The 16,137-nt window shown below is 41.7% G+C and overlaps 1 protein-coding gene across 1 annotated transcript in view; it reads left to right on the top strand.

Moving 5' to 3' along the window:
• The first annotated feature begins 213 nt into the window (after positions 1–213).
• Positions 214–16,137, top strand: part of CDC45 (cell division cycle 45) — a 20,532-nt gene continuing 4,608 nt past the window's right edge. Inside the window, exons 1-17 of the mRNA XM_019539054.1 lie at positions 214–344; positions 1,256–1,315; positions 1,599–1,691; positions 2,312–2,449; positions 2,985–3,128; positions 5,322–5,377; positions 5,906–5,954; positions 7,731–7,792; positions 9,499–9,549; positions 10,032–10,151; positions 10,595–10,726; positions 11,123–11,221; positions 11,679–11,840; positions 12,834–12,972; positions 13,992–14,075; positions 14,780–14,898; positions 15,676–15,752. Of these exons, the coding sequence (XP_019394599.1) occupies positions 294–344; positions 1,256–1,315; positions 1,599–1,691; positions 2,312–2,449; positions 2,985–3,128; positions 5,322–5,377; positions 5,906–5,954; positions 7,731–7,792; positions 9,499–9,549; positions 10,032–10,151; positions 10,595–10,726; positions 11,123–11,221; positions 11,679–11,840; positions 12,834–12,972; positions 13,992–14,075; positions 14,780–14,898; positions 15,676–15,752 (1,636 nt within the window). The 5' untranslated portion in view covers positions 214–293. The remainder of the gene's footprint in view (positions 345–1,255; positions 1,316–1,598; positions 1,692–2,311; positions 2,450–2,984; positions 3,129–5,321; positions 5,378–5,905; positions 5,955–7,730; positions 7,793–9,498; positions 9,550–10,031; positions 10,152–10,594; positions 10,727–11,122; positions 11,222–11,678; positions 11,841–12,833; positions 12,973–13,991; positions 14,076–14,779; positions 14,899–15,675; positions 15,753–16,137) is intronic.

Here is a 16,137-nt window from a genome sequence, read left to right as displayed (position 1 = left end):
GGAACAGTGCCCTGCCCACACTAAAAATGGCGGAAGGGGCAAGGCACAGCTAAACAAAATGGCCGTTCTTCCAGCCCCCGGGTTGGATTGGTCAGATCTCGATCACGTGATCACCTATGCCCACGGCAATTGGCGGAGGCTTTGGCCGAGCCAATCAGTACTGCGGGGGGCGGGCTTGCGGGTCGGGTGCCGAGGCTCGGAGGCCAATAGGGATGGACGTGATTTGGCGCCTGGTTTGAGTGCGGGGAGCAGGCGCCGGTAGCGACAGCGACAGCGACAGCGACACCGGGACCATGTTCCTGTCGGACGTGCGCAGGGAGTTCTATGAGGTCATCGTCACCCAGGTGGATTCCACTGCCGGGCCCGCCCCGGGGTCTCTAATTCCCTGAGCGACACGGCACGTTACATTTATGGCGCGATGGATGTAAACCGGCCCCACGCGCGAAGTCCTTGTCACGCGATTAATGCTTCGTGGCGCGATCTCCGTCGCACACGCGGAGTCCTTCCCCCACCCCAGAAATGCCGGTCTGTGTCCGGCTATCGCAGTCAGCGCTTGTGACTGTGTAATTGAAGCGGGGGGATCGGCAGCTTTCGTGGGAGCCCGGTGGCAGGGCCCGCCCAACGCCCCGCGTGGAGGCAGCGCCTGGCGGTGCCCGCTGGCGCCCCAGTTAACCCGGGGCCGGTTTCGTGGCGGCGCAGTTAGACGGGATAATAGAAGCACCCGCTGTTTTCGGTCATTTGTGTTATTCATCAGGGTTTTCAGGTTAGGCCCCTAAAGATTTGTAAACGGGGAGGGTTCGCCTGTTTGCAGGTTATTGCAAGCCAGATCTTTTTTTTTTTTTTTTCCCCCCAGTAACATGTTATCAAGTCAATGCAAATATATTATTTTACCCTTATGTGTACGCCGGTTTGTGTGTGTCCTGTGGTCTGGCATGCATTTCCCCTGGCCTGTGCCAAGAGGCTGAATTAAACAGGAAGAGCCAGTAATGTGCAACGGACCATGTGATCTTTGGCCAGTCCCTCTTTAATAATTAGTTGTCCCGTATCTTTATTTTTTACAGCCCTTAGACAAGCTCATGCTCTCATTCCCACTTTTTGTGTTAATGTACTTGTTTGATATCACCTCTACCACAAGTCCTGATTCCTGTTTGGCTTGAAAGGTTTTAAATCTTACCTATAGAAACTCAAGTCGTTGGAAATGACTGGAGTGTGCATCAACTATCATGTATTAATACTGTTTTCTAATGGTTTGCAGCGTGTTCTTCTTCTCGTTGCTTCAGATGTAGATGCATTATGTGCATGTAAAATACTCCAAGTAAGTGAATGTTTGTTCTTATTATATATACTGCTAACAGTGGAAAATACATGGGAAAGATTTTAATGAAGTGTGGAAAGGAAAGTGAGAGGGAAGTGTTAACTTTAGTTTTAAACATTCAGTGTTTTATTTATGCTTGACCCTTTTTCTTCCTACCATTCATGATCCTGGGATTTCATGATAATTCCTCTTCAAAATCTTGCAGGGGAGTATTTTTCAGAAATATAGTAACTGTTACTAATTTTCTTCATTAGCTAAACATTTCTTGTTTGCTTCTTTTTAGGCATTGTTTCAATGTGACCATGTACAGTACACATTAGTTCCAGTGTCTGGGTGGCAGGAACTTGAAACTGCATTTCTTGAACATAAAGATCAGGTAAAAAAATAAAGTCACCAATGAGAGGGGTATGTGTGTGTGTGTGTGTTTAACATTGCCTCCTACTTATCTGTAATTTAAAGTGTTCTTTTTTCATGCCCAGTTCACTTCTAGGATCTAAGGTTGATATTTTTGTGGTTAGCTAAAATGATACTGAATAAAGTTAGGTGGATGATGGACAAATGGTTTGCATATTTCCCATATCCTGTTTTCATGTGCAACAGTCTCACCTAATTTAGCAAACTTTAACAAAAATTCAGCAAATGCTTCTGCTGTTTCAGTTACAGAATTTCTGTTGAAGTAAAACTTGCAAATGCCCCAATCTGTGCGTGGTTTAGATCATAAAGATCAAGACAAGTTTTGATTTTTAAAATTGAACTTGAATCCATCTTCAGCTGAGAGAGTTGTGAGCATTCATTGTCTGTACAGTGAAAACTAAAAGTATATCCTTCTATAAAAACGGCCTTTATTTTTTCCCCCTCAGTTTCCTTAACCAAGCTGCCTGAAACATAATTGTGTACAAAGTTAAATACTTTGGAGGTACAATAGTTTTGATAATTTCTTGGTTTTATTCTCCCACGTTACCTATTAAATTGGAGATTCCTTGTTTTCTTTTGCAGTTCAAGTATTTTGTTCTTATAAACTGTGGTGCCAACATTGACCTATTGGAGGTTCTGCAGCCTGAGGAGGACACCTTTTTTTTTGTTTGTGACACCCACAGGCCTATCAATGTAGTGAATGTTTACAATGACATGCAGGTAAATCCAATTGTCTAAGACGATATGCAGTTTAAACTGGCTCACGGTATCCAGTAAGTGATCTATCATTTTTCTATCCCTTGCAACAAAGGTGGTCTAACACAGCACAGTAAGTTCACTTCTTCTAGATTATATTGGTTGGAGACTGTAAATAATATAACTTTAAATTATGAATACTGAGCTAGTTATACTACAGTGCTAGACAGCTTCCACTTAACAGATATATTTTTCACTGAAAATCTACATTCTGCTATGTTATTGGTGCTATAAATATAACCTTATTGATAAAGGAGAATAAACATTTCAATTTTTATTAATTCATAAGTGCAGAAGGTAGATCTTCTAGCTTGTCACTTGGGTTGATCACCTAATTCATATAAAGCAAAATCTTGGTGTTCTAGTAGGAATAGGTCAAATCCAGAGTGAATAAATTAGTCTTCTATACTAAGAGGAACAACTAATAGATATTGCTAGGTTGGCTGAATATAAAGGGGTTTTTGGGTTTGACTTTTTTTTTAAATGCTTTTCTTCTTAGATTAAGCTGTTGGTTAAACCAGATGATGATCTTAATGTTCCTGCCTATGATGAAATCTTCAGAGATGACGAGGAGGAAGAGGAGGATTCTGGGAATGAAAGTGATGGGTCAGAACCTTCGGGGAAGCGCAAACGATTTGAAGAGGTATATTTCTTACAGCATTGTTCTGTGCAGGGAAGTGTGGAAATTTATATGTATACCCTGTTTTACAGAAAGCTTGATACTATTGCTTTGGTGTCATTTGCCTTTGAAACCCAAACAAAGTAGATTGTTACAGAAGGTAAAATAAGCCCTATTATAATGTTAAAAAATAAGAAAATTGAAGGACTGTAGGACATCTTATTCTTAGATAGATGTGCATGTTTAGAGGTTAGGAGTATTTATTGTTAACATAAATATATATTTTTTACAAAAACATATTTGGTAAAATAATTCATTTAAAGAAATTGAGGGTTTCAAAATAGTTGAACGTTTCTCAGCCCTCTATTTCCTTTGTGGATTAGATAAACAAAATAGGCTTTCTTGTTTGTTTATGAATTGTTTCTCGACTTTGAGTGTCTTAGGCATTGAACTAAACTAGTAGAATAAATAAATTTAAAAAAAGAAATTCTCTGCACTTGCAGAAGAGGTTGCTTCTTTCAAAAGCTGTTCTTTGAAAGAGATGAGATTAAGCTGCTTCGCCAGTGACTTCCAGTGGTTGGACTTCAAAATTTTGCCAGTGAACATGGATTTCTTGAATGTTTTGTTGTCTGTGGCTTTAGTAGATTATAGCAAATTTAGGCTAAACAGGTTGTCCTAATGTCACATTTTAAATAGGTTGGTTGAAAGAAAAATCGATTTTACCTGAATTAATTGGTCTTAATTTTTTTTTAATCCAGTTTCTGTACTGAAACCAACTTTGTCTCCCTGTGACTCTCCCAGCCTTTAGATGTATAGAAAGAAATAACTGTAGCTAAGTTATCATAACTCTGTCCTTTAAAAATGCTCCAAGAAAAGTGAAACACAGGAGCAAAGTATGTTTATTAAAACTTTATAATCATCTCACTGCAATGCGTCTACAAGACGCTACCTGTGCAGTAGCCTAATAACATTGCGCAGCACCATGTTGGGCAAGACCTAATATGCTACTGCACAGTAGTATTCGACTACTTGCTGCACAATTAGCGTCTGAAAAATCCCAATACTATATTGATTAGTACTTGGTTATCCAAGTGCAGTAAAAGCTCTGTTATCTGGCATCCCCCAGGAATTGGGGATGCCGGATAACAAAATATGCCGGTTAATTGAGCGGCCTGAACAGGTGTCCTTGCCTGTTCGGGCCGCTGCTTCTCCCACCATGTCCGGGGTGTTGTTGCCCCTCCCACGGGATCACTGACCCTCCCACAGGCCCTGAGGGACAGGGAGGCGGGCCCCGTGCAGCCTGCTATGCTTCAGGCCATGGGGGCTTGGCAGCACAGGCTGCTTTGCCTCAGGCTATGGTGGGCACTTCCAGTTTCTTTTTACGTTACAAGCTGGCATGCTGGTTAATAGAACATGTTGGCTTGTAAGCTCTTGGTTAACAGAGCTTTTACTGTACTAAACTTAAGGCGCAGTACTATGGCGCATTAATGAAAAAGTAGACACACCCACTGACCACAAAACTCAGATGCTTTACTCTTGGTTTTACAGTGGCTATTCTATTTCTGATTACTTTTACAGTCCTGTCCAAGTTTTATAGTTTCTAGGGTAAGAAGGGACCTGAGTAGATCATCTACTGCCACCCCCTGCCATGGCAGGAAAGATTACTGGGGTCAAACGACCCCAGCAAGGTGTTCATCCAACCTCCTCTTAAAGACCCCCAGGGTAGGGGCCAGCACCACTTCTCTTGGAAGTTGGTTCCAGACCCTAGCTGCCCTGACCGTGAAGTAGCACCTCCTGATATCTAGCCTAAATTCTTGATCAGGCAGTATCCCTAAAAGACCTTTATTAGTGCTTCAATCTTTTGAGGTGGTGGGAACTTTTTGGAGAGTGAAGGATCTGACCCAGTACTTTCAAGTATTAAGTGGTTATCCAAGTGTCAAATAAAGTCTTTCAGTTAATGCAATTGTAGTAGCTAAATCATGTAATAATTTTATTTTAATAAGGTAGTGAATTAAATGTGTAACAAATGAACAAAATAAAATATATTCCTTTATTAAAGCTTATTTTTATGGAAATATTTTAAAAAAGACTTTACATATCTGTAAAAATAAACTTTTGCAAAGCCTGAACATTAGATGCAATAGTTGTCAGTTTAAGTCTGAAGTAAGTTATTTACTTGCTTACATCACATCTTTGGCATCTACCACCTGGCTGTAGGCTGTAGTGGAGAGAACAATGAAAAGACGAGAGAGGAGAGTGTGGGAAGCACGCAGGTATGTGCCAGCATTCTTTGTTGTTTATATTTTTCTTTCCCTTTTGTAATTCTTAATGTTGAGACCATGAAAGTCCTATTCTACACTGCTAATTCCATAAGATTTCATTATTTCATACTTTATTCAGAAGGTGGAGGTTAATGATGCATAAGTCCATATCTAGCGAAGACACTTGCTCCTTTTATTAGAAATATTTAGTTGTAAAGTTAACGTAGGGTCAAATTCTTGCCTTGGTTTACTCCCTGTTCAGTCCAGTTAGTGACAGTGGGAATTCCTGGGTAGCTAATCAGTTGGAAAAATAAGAAATAGGCTTTCATAATTTTGCTATTTCATCTTCAGTGTTGGAATTTTTATATAGCTTCTGTGTTGTTTTTTTGCCTGAGTTTCATATTTTTTCCTTGTCTGTTGTAAACATGATATTTAAGGGTTCCTTAACTCTGTTTGGTTTATGTAATGAACTTGAAAGTAGGGCAAGTTAATCACTTAAGAAAACATTTAAAAAAACAACAACTTTCTTCTCCCTTTCAGGCAAGAAATTCTCTTTGATTATGAGCAGTATGAATACCATGGGACCTCAGTAAGTTTTAAGCTGCTGTTTTTTCATTAAAAAAACAAACAAACAAGCTACCACAAAGAAAGTGTCTTCCTGTAATAAGAGACTAGGAGTACAGTAAAAACTGTGTTATCTGGCATCTCCTGGGAATAGGGGACACTGGATAACAAAATATGCCAGTTAACTGAGCGGCCAGAACAGGTGTCCTTGCCTGTTTGGGCCGCTGCTTCTCCCGCCACATCTGGGCCATTGCCGCCCCTCCCATGGGCCCCACGGGACAGAGGCAGGTCCCATGCAAGCTGTTTTGCCCTGGGCCGTGGGGGCTCAGCACCGGAGGCTGCTTTGCTCCAGGCTGTGGGGGCTTGGCAAAACCAGAAGTGCCAAGCGGTGGGCACTTCCAGTTTCACTTTATCTTACCAGCCGGCATGCCAGTCGATAGATCGTGCTGGCTTGGAAGGTGCCGGTTAATGCAGCTTTTGCTGTATATTGACTATTTATTAAGTACTTCTGACTCAAGCTAACTTATCCTGCATCAAGATATTGCATGTTCTAAGGGTGTGCAAAGCAGGCTGTATTCGATTCGGATTCAGCCCGAATTGGGGACAGTATTTCAGTTAGTTGATTTGGATCATTGGCCTGATTCGATTCAGCTGAATCAAAATCTGAAGATTCAGTGCTGATTCAGAGAATCAGTGATTCAGCCATAGACACAGCTTTAAATGTTTTTTTCTGCATGCCTCAAGGTACCAGGCGCAGCTCGTGATCACTGCGATGCTGGGGCGGATGGAGCATCGCACAGCGGGACAGGGGGCCCCCCACATGCTTGGCGGTGAACCCAAAAGTGGACTGGAAGTAGTTCCAGTCCACTTCCAGGTCTGCCAAGGAGCACACAAGGGGGGGTCCCCCTATGCCCCCCGCCCCCCCAGCTCAGCAATCGGCTGGGGGTGGGGACCCCCAGCGCGCTCCCTGGCTGGACTGGAAGTACTTCTGGATCTGTTGCCAAGTGCGCTGGTGACTCTCCCGTGCTCCTGTGGGATGTTCCATGCACCCCAGCATCGCAGCATTCCCGAGCCGCCTGGTACCTTGAGGTATGTAGAAATAACATTTAAAGCTGTGTCTGTGTCCGAATTGTCAAATCTCTCCGAATTGATTTGGAAGGTTCCAGTTTGATTCAGAGAGATTAAAGGGTCTCCTGATTCGATTCAGATTCGAAGATTTGGCCACCAAACCTCTGCCGAATCGAATCAGTGACCAAAGCTTTGCACATTCCTAGCATATTCTATACAGTAGTAGAAGGGAAATAGTGGTTCTTTATTCTAGAGTCACCTGGAAGTTTCTAAATTTAAGATGCTGTAGGATGATCTTTAGTGCTTGGCGGGGCCTGTCCTTTGAAGATCTAATCTGATTATACTCACACATGCATGTTACTCAGTTTACTTTTCAAATGAGAGGGGCCAAGTAGTTTGAGATTTGTACCTTTTATATTCAAGGGTTATAGACTTGTGAAATCTAAACTGTAAATAACTAAATTGTTCTTTCTGGAAACTAGCAGCTTATCAGAATAATTAATTTTTTTTGTGAAAAGTAGTTTATATATGAAAGCGTAATTGTTTTTCAGCAGTGTAATGCATATTTCCTTTGATATCTTGGGAAACAGGATGCTGGAATTCTTGGATTTGAACCTACCTCTAAAAGAAGCTTTATACTAAGCTGGTGCTTGAGAATAACACTTCTGCAGCTTGTTTTTAATGTGAAACTAATGTTATGGTTCTTCATCTATTTGTCTTTTTCCTCCTGTAGTCTGCCATAGTGATGTTCGATTTGGCATGGAAAATGTCTAAAGACTTGAATGACATGTTGTGGTAAGTAGCCCCGTTATAGTGCTAATGTTCACTGTCTGTAGTAAAAAGTGGACCAGACATGCAAAATTTCCAAATGGTATTTATATTCAGTACTAGCCAGTTGCCCATCAAGGATGACGGGTGTGGGGCGGGGGATGACTGGGGTGGAGTACCACCACCTAATGCCCCATGCTGACACTGTTCTGTCTCTTGCAGGGAGAGAAGTTGGGGAGCTGAGGTTAGCACTGCTGGCCTCAGCTCCCCAACCCTCTGTCCAGTCCTTGGCGGCACTCCCCCCACATTTGAAGCGCTCTGATTGGCTGTTTCTATTAGCCAATCAGAGTGTGAATAAAGCGTTAGCGACAGAAAGACTTAGGCTTTTATAATATTAGAATTATTGCAGAGTATATGTATGTATCTAAATATACATAGGGTTTTTTTTGTGTGTGAATGTGATTAGAGATGGGTTCCTCCATTGAAAATTTGGCTATTGTACTTCAACAGAAACTTGCTACATGAATCAGTTGAAACTATTCCTTTGGCCACCTGTCATTAATTCTGCCCAGTAGAAATACAGTTACTTGATACATTGGTTACATTCATATCTATTTAACTAGTATGTACTGCTGCAGCACCCTGGCTGAGAATCACTGCAATAGTAGTAGGGCTGCACTGATAAAGATTTTCTTGGCCAATACTGATGGCAGATTATTAACAAGCTATATTGGCTGATACTAATCCAGTAGCCAGTTTAAAGGAATGCAGCGTCCAGCTGGTAAGTCTGTGAAAGGGAAGGAGAACGGGCTGGGGCAGGGTAGACAGTGAATGGACCCTGGAAGTGGGGCAGAGTTGTAAGTGGCTTGTCTGGGGTGCACAAAGTGCCTGGGGTAGCTCCCCTCCTCTGCATGCACCCTCCAAGTGAAGCATGTGCCTCCTGGATTTGCATGTGGGGCGAGGGCAAGTTGTCCACTTCCGGGCCAGCGGCTGCACCAGCCTCTTCCTGACAGGGGGGCCAGGGCAGGTGGAAGCAGGTGGCGGTGCTGAGAGGGGTGAACTCTAGGCACCCCAAAATTCCTCATAGTCCGCCCTCCAAGCACTGCACTCAGCCTCCCTGCCAGAAAGAGGCCAGCACAGCCCTTGGCCCTGAGCCCACAGCAGGTAGCCCATCCTCGCCCCACACACAAATCTGAGGGGCACATGCCCCCCCATGCCATCCCCAGAGGTGTGTGCAGCAGCGGGGAGCTGCCCCACCCCCCCGGGGTCCACTCCCCACCGTGACTGGTCAGCACGTACCCCTGCCCCAGCCCCTCCCTCACCATGGGGGCCTCAATCTGACCACACACACTCGCGCACACCCCTTCCTTTTCACACGTCTCCCTTTCCCCACAGACTTATTAACAGGACACTGCTCTCCAAGCTGCCAGGCTACACTCCAGGCCCCATGCATGGTGGCTGTGTGCATGCACGCAGCATTTATCAGTGACATTATCAGCTTCTCTGGCCAAAAAAGCCAATTGCTGATAATGTTAATTTTCCTTTTATTGGTGCTGATCCAATATGCAACCGATATGCAATAGGTATTACGTTAGTACAGAACTGTCTTGACATCGGTTGTACACAAATCTTATTTAATGTAGCAGACTCCTCCTCTACAGTGTCTGTAAGATGAACTTTTATGTGCTGGACTAAAGTCTTTTTCCTATCTGACTATATTTTTCCATTTTTAGGTGGGCTATTGTTGGGCTAACAGACCAGTGGGTTCAAGATAAAATCACTCAGTAAGTTGTCTATTTGTCTTTGTTGAAATAAGTAATAGAAATTGTGATGCATGTTAAACAACCTACACTTGGAATAGACTATTGAATATCTTAATGAATGTATGTGGCGTTGCTGAGATCATAAGGAAGCAGTGATTAGTGGTGGGACACTGGAAGGGTAACTTGATAGCTGTAACTTTGATTGAAGGAAAAATTGCAGTTCACCCTGTACTCCTGAGCATTTTCTTGCTTATTTTACTCTTTAAAATTTGGAAGCATGTCATTTTCTGTGTATTTATTATTGGTTGTTTTTTCGATGTACTGCCAAGTATCAAAAAAACCTTAAATGCTTTTTGCAAAAATCTTTTAAAAAATTGGTTCTCATTTTTGTGAAGTTGACTAGGCATTGTGTACCTCTCAAGGAAAAGTAGATAATAGAAATGGACATCTGAAGGGGAAGAAAGTAAAGTGACTCTTATGTATGGGTTGTTTTTTTTTTAAAGAATGAAATATGTGACCGATATTGGAATCCTACAGCGTCATGTGTCACGGCATAATCATCGCAATGAAGATGAAGAGAACTCCCTTTCTATTGATTGCATGAGAATAGCATTTGAATACGAGTATCCTTGCCTAAAATTAGACATTAACTTTATGCTAATCTATAAATATCCAGGAGTTTAAATAAAATAAACAATAGAAAAACCCTGATGTGACAGATTCAAGGCCTCATCTAGGAAAAAGAAACTTAAGTTTCCCTTTGTACTAGGAAATATGTTCCCAGGGGAAAAAAATGATGTTGACCAAGTGTATGTGGGTACAATTTCTAAGTTGATATGCAGACCCAAGGGAAAGAATGATGGCTATACAAGCATATTCACTGTGTTGAGTTGTTTTATACACCCGGAACTCTATTCCAATGGGATAGTTAATAAAGAAGCAATTAGGCCTGGTGAAGGTGGCAAGTAGGGAAATTAAGACTACTAATTAAGGTAATAACTAACTAACTAAGTTTTAAAGCATGTACATCATAATTATTTTCCCTAATTTCAGTCCACACCTTCAGTCTGCGCTTGGCCCTTTATCAGCATTGGTCCCTGTATGAAAGCCTTTGTAACACCTGTTATACATCTGCCAGTCTAAAGCTTTGGTCTGTTCAAGGGCAGAAGAGACTACAGGAATTTCTGGCTGAAATGGGGTAAGTTATGAGGATCAACTGAGGAAAAGAAAAAACGCTTTTTCCATAATAGTAGGTGTGTGAAAATGCTGAGAGCCTAATAATGTCATGGTCATAACTGCTCACCTCAAAACTTAATTAAATATGAAAATGGCACTATGGGCAGATAATGGTACCTGTGCTTTGCTTAGCCTGCTGTACTCATTCATTCAGCAAGACATTTTTAGCTATTGAACTGAATTTAGTAGTTGATCAATGAAGTGATCTTCATCCTTCTTGCAGTATTTTATGCAGATGAACACAGAAGTGCTTTTAATCTAGTGTTAATGGAAAGAAACTGTTCCTGTGCTTGGAATGCAGGTAATTTAACTGTTCATCCCTAAATGTGCACAATGATGTATTTTTTCCACATTGTAGGTTGCCTTTGAAGCAGGTGAAACAAAAGTTTAATTCCATGGACATGGCCTTGAAGGAGAACCTGCGGGACATGATTGAAGAATCTGCTAACAAATTTGGGTAACATTTTTTTAAAAAACCCAACCTTTTTAAGTACCCAGATTCAGTTACTTTCAAACCTTTCAGCTGCTGTGATAGTATAGATAATAAATACATAGTAGTTTTATTTTTCCGACCTAACAGCCTGGAAAAAGTTGACCTGACTTTAAAAGGCACTTTGGCAGAGTAGGGCTTCTAGGCACTTTCCCATTATTGCAGCATTAGACTTAGAACTTCTAACTCCCGGTGTTATCCTCTGTCCAAATCATTTGTGAAGTTGTTTCTTAAGTTTCAAGAGGATGTCACAGCTTGTCTCAGAAGCCATACATAATTGTAAAGTAAATACATGCAGAAATAGAGATAATTTATTATTATAGGCTAGCCAGAGAAAAGTTGAAACTTTAGCTTTCTTTGGGGGTGACCAGTGTTAATAATTAAAATGTTATAATAACTGTTTTGATTTGATCTACTTTTACAGAATGAAAGATTTAAGAGTGCAGACTTTCAGCATTCACTTTGGTTTTAAGAATAAGTTTTTAGCAAGTGACATAGTGTATGCAACGGCTTCTCTAATGGAGAATATAGAGAAGGAGGAGCCTGGAACTGCTAGTTTTATCAAGGCTTTGGACAGTCTCTCCAGGTATAGTGTATATGTGCTCTCCATCTCATCTTGTCTAATTTTGGCTGAGTACAGATATTTGGGGGCGTTAGGGGGAGGTTAAATTGATTCAAAATGGCTGCCCAATATCAGTTAAGTCAGGATGGGGGGGGAGGGGCGGGCTGGCTAGCTGGCACGTTGGGTGTCCAGCAGGCTGGAGAGGATTGGGGTCTGCTGGGAGATAAGGAGGCAGGTGTGACCTGTGGGTGGGGAGGGAGGAAGGCACAACCTGCGAGGGGCGGGGGGGGGTGGCACAACCCATAGGTAGAATGGGGCAGGGTTCTCCCCAGTGAACCTCTACCCAATCTCTCCCCCCAACAGGATTTACTTGCTCAGCTCTAGCAGCAGCAAACACTGATAAAAGCAGCTGCACCCAGAGTAGCTTGTGAGATGGGGGTGGAAAGTGCTGGCTGGGGGGAAGAGCAAGGGGCCAGGGTGCAAAAAATAGACCAGTGCAGGGGAAGGGGAGGGTGTAGAAAGCAGCCCCAGCATTGGGGCTAGTGGCTTGGTTTTCCTAGCCCCGGGGCTGCGCAGGGGAAGTGGACAGAAGTTCCGTGCACTGGTTTGACCTAAATTGAATGAGTCTGATACTACATAGATCCAGGTTTATCTTAAACTAGGTTCTGCAATTTTAAGCTGGTTTGTGTGCATGGAACTTCTGTTCAGTTACAGGTTTAGACTGATTGTCAGTCACTGACCAGGTGTGTAAGTGTAAGGTCAGCACTGGAACAAGCTAAGTTTAAATCAGGCTGCCATTTTGGACCCGATTTAACCTCCTGAATGTCTGTAGTTAGCCTTTGTGTTTGTGTAATTAAGGTTGAGTTTGACTTTAAAATACTCTAATAGCAGAATCAAAGTTAATCCCTTTATGAATAGAATCGAGAAGCAACTCAGTTTATCATGAGATTTATTTATGTATTTATTTAGTTATTTATTAATTAAATAATTTCTCTTCCTTCCTTTGCTCTACCATAGGAGTAACCTGGAGAAGCTGTACCACGGTCTGGAACTAGCCAAAAAGCAGTTACGTGCCATTCAGCAGACTGTGGCCAGCTGTATCTGTACTAATCTTGTAATATCTCAAGGGCCTTTTCTCTATTGCTGTCTCATGGAGGTCAGAATTTTGTTGGTTCTATATTGGACTTCTTGTTTAGTAAAACTGATTCCTAAGTGGCAAGCTGTTAAGAAGATTTGACTAGAAAGTCTGAAATAATTTAGTTTTCTGTATTGCATTGGCTGGCCTACATCTTCCCCTGAATGTTCCTCTTTGTAAAAATTGGTAGTTTGGCGGGGTTCTGGTTTAACATGCAAATTAGCATGGTGATTAATCCTTCTAGGGTGCATCTACATATGCAAATAATCCAGGAGCAGTTTGTAGAGGAAAGTACTCTAGAGTAAACTCTCCTGGGCATGCATGTACTTGTGCAGGGATGTTGGAGCAAACTTGCTGCTCCAGCAGCAGACTGCTTTCATTGCCTGTGGCCCTACACCAGACCCCTGCAGCGGCCAGGAGATGCTCTAGGCTTCCCCTGTGTGCTAGCCGCTGGCAGGTAGTACCAGGCCAGTCATGAAGCGGGGGTTGGGAGCTCCCTGCTGCCAGGGTAGGGGGACTTAGTCCCCGCCTGGACTCCAGTGGTGGAGCCCACCCTGGGAGCAGGCAGCTCCCCAGGACAGGAAGCAATCTCCCACCCCCTTTTGTTTGGCTGACCAGGAGCACATTTGCTCCTAGTCGGGTGTCTACATGTGCACTACTGTGCAGTAACTAAGCAAAAGTAAATTTGCTACTTGCCTTTGCAGGTAGCAAATTTACTCATGATTAGAGCAATTTACTGTGCAGTTAGCATCTGCATGTGTAGATGCAGACATTTACTGCACAGTAAATTGCTCTACTGCACAGTAAAGCATCTCGTGTAGACATGCCCTTAGAGTCTTAACTTGCGTAGTTTAGGCAAGGTTCCTTAATCTTCCCATTTTATATGAAAACAAATGGGGCTCATTTAATGGAAATGTTCCTAGAGTGACATGCAGCTTTTAAAACTGCTGGTCATTCTGAAGATGAAATAGATCAGAGACAGAAATATCCTTAAGTGTAACTTAATTAATAACACTTTTTTTTCTCCTCCCCCACTTAAGGGCACTCCAGATGTGAAGTTGTTCTCCAGACCAGTATCTTTGTGCCTGCTCAGTAAATACTTACTCAAGTCATTTGTTTGCTCTGTAAGTTTACAAGCTTGTAATTAGCTAAGTTTTGGACTGAGTACATAGTTACCATTCTTCTGTGGATTATTTATTAAATGGATTATTAAAGTACTAAATTTTTCAAGTGACCTTTTTCAGCTAATGGGCTGTTTAGATGGCCTTTGTACCAGTATACAAATTCTGCCATTGAGAAGGTCCCAATCTCAGGATCTGCTAAACTGGAAATAGCTCTTTGTAGATCTTGACCCTTCTGATGCTCTGCAGTGTATCACAATAATTATTAAAACAACCAACTTGCCCTCTGTTGATGAAATAAATGTCTTTTTAGTTATACCTTATTCATTGCCTAAGGCGCACTTGTATCACTTAGCTTTCTCTAACCAAGTGATTCTCAACTAGGGTACTATAGCACCCTGGGGTGCCTTAAGGTCCTTTCAAGGGTGTCATGCATTTTAGCACTTTTAGATATGCAAACATGATTCATTTGATGAACCCAGAGGGTTCAAATAGGAATCCATCGTGTTACAAATGTTCTAACCTGTTATGGTCTTTCTGAGTGCTTTGCAACAGAAAAACTGGTCTATTATTTTTCTGTAGTCAAAAAAGAGTGAAAACTAAGAGCTGGAATTTTTCAAGGCATGCCTTGGGTCCAATGAGTAGTGCCTCAAGTCTAAAAAGCTTGAGAACCACTGGTCTAACCAAAAGGACTTTCTGCCTTCTAGACAAAAAATAAGCGCTGTAAATTGCTGCCATTGATCGTGGCAGCACCCATGGATGTTGAGCAGGGAACAGTGATCATGGTGGGGATTCCTCCAGAGACAGAAAGCTCTGACAAAAAGAAGTAAGTTTTTTTTGCTATGTCTCTTCCCTCAAGAGCATTTGTAGACTTACGCTTACATAGAAGCAGGTTATCTGAGCTAGAACTATTAGTTTAATGCTAAATATGTTTATCTTAATGGTGGTTTAAAGACTAACTGTACATCCTTAAAATATTGCCTGCTATAGGCATCTAACTTTTTGAATGAAAGGTGACAGTCATGTGTTGCTTAGCTGTTACAAATTTGTTTTCTGACTCTTTTGTTCACTTACATTGAACAACACATTCTTTTTATGATATATAAACACCAGTCATCATCATGATGAAGATTAGAAGCAGCAAATATTTTTGTGCTGTTTAAGACTTGATCTTTTTTCTGACTGTAAACTGTGTTTCAGGTGCTTGCTTAGTAGGCCATTTGCCATTGACAAACTTAAGAAAAATATCTACATTAGAATAATCAAGAGTTATAATCAGGTGTTGTTTTTATAATTTAAAGGAAAAGTCTTATTGGGTTTTTGTGGGGCTAAATCAAGCATTGTTGCTTTTGCTGACTGGAACATGTATACTATGACTGCACCCTTACAGGAGATTATCTCTCTTGAACCAGGCATGTTGTTTGTGAAGGAAAAAATATATTTTTATCTCCTATGTCTCATTTGAGAAGTTAATAACTGCTCTGTTAATTTAATGGTGTTGGTTGTAGCTATGTTGGTCTAAGGACATAGGCAAGAACTTTGTCTGTTAATTCAGTGACCTATATATTTCCTAATGTGTAGTGGGTGTGGTTTTTTCTCTTAGCTTTTTTGGCAGAGCGTTTGAGAAGGCAGCAGAGAGCACACATTCTAGGACTTTACACAACCATTTTGACATGTCTAGTAAGTCATTTTATCTTTTGTATTCACTTGTGGCATATTACCAGGATTTCCTTTAGGGGTCACTATTCTCACTATTTTAGCTACGAATCCCTAAAATATCTTCACCATTTTACGAACTGAATATTGCTATGAGCAGTTTTATTAACACGTGCTCTGAATGCTATCCCTGGTGGACAGGGTAGCGTGCAAGTGTGCAGTGCAGCACATTTTCTGTAATGTAATACACAATCCAGACTATAGCACTGTAACCATTTTTGTTTCTCATTTGGCATCCTGCATCTTTACTTAAAAGTAAAAAACCTGTTTACTTGTCCTGTCAGACCAACCTGGTGGCCTTTTATGATCAGATCACCAGATCATTAGATGCAGGGGTAGCAGTGGACAT

Source organism: Crocodylus porosus, unplaced genomic scaffold (genome assembly GCF_001723895.1).
Source record: "Crocodylus porosus isolate Cpor-Errol unplaced genomic scaffold, CroPor_comp1, whole genome shotgun sequence".
Taxonomy (NCBI): domain Eukaryota; kingdom Metazoa; phylum Chordata; order Crocodylia; family Crocodylidae; genus Crocodylus; species Crocodylus porosus.
Note: the sequence above shows the minus strand (reverse complement) of the source record. Positions and strands in the feature narration are given on the sequence as shown.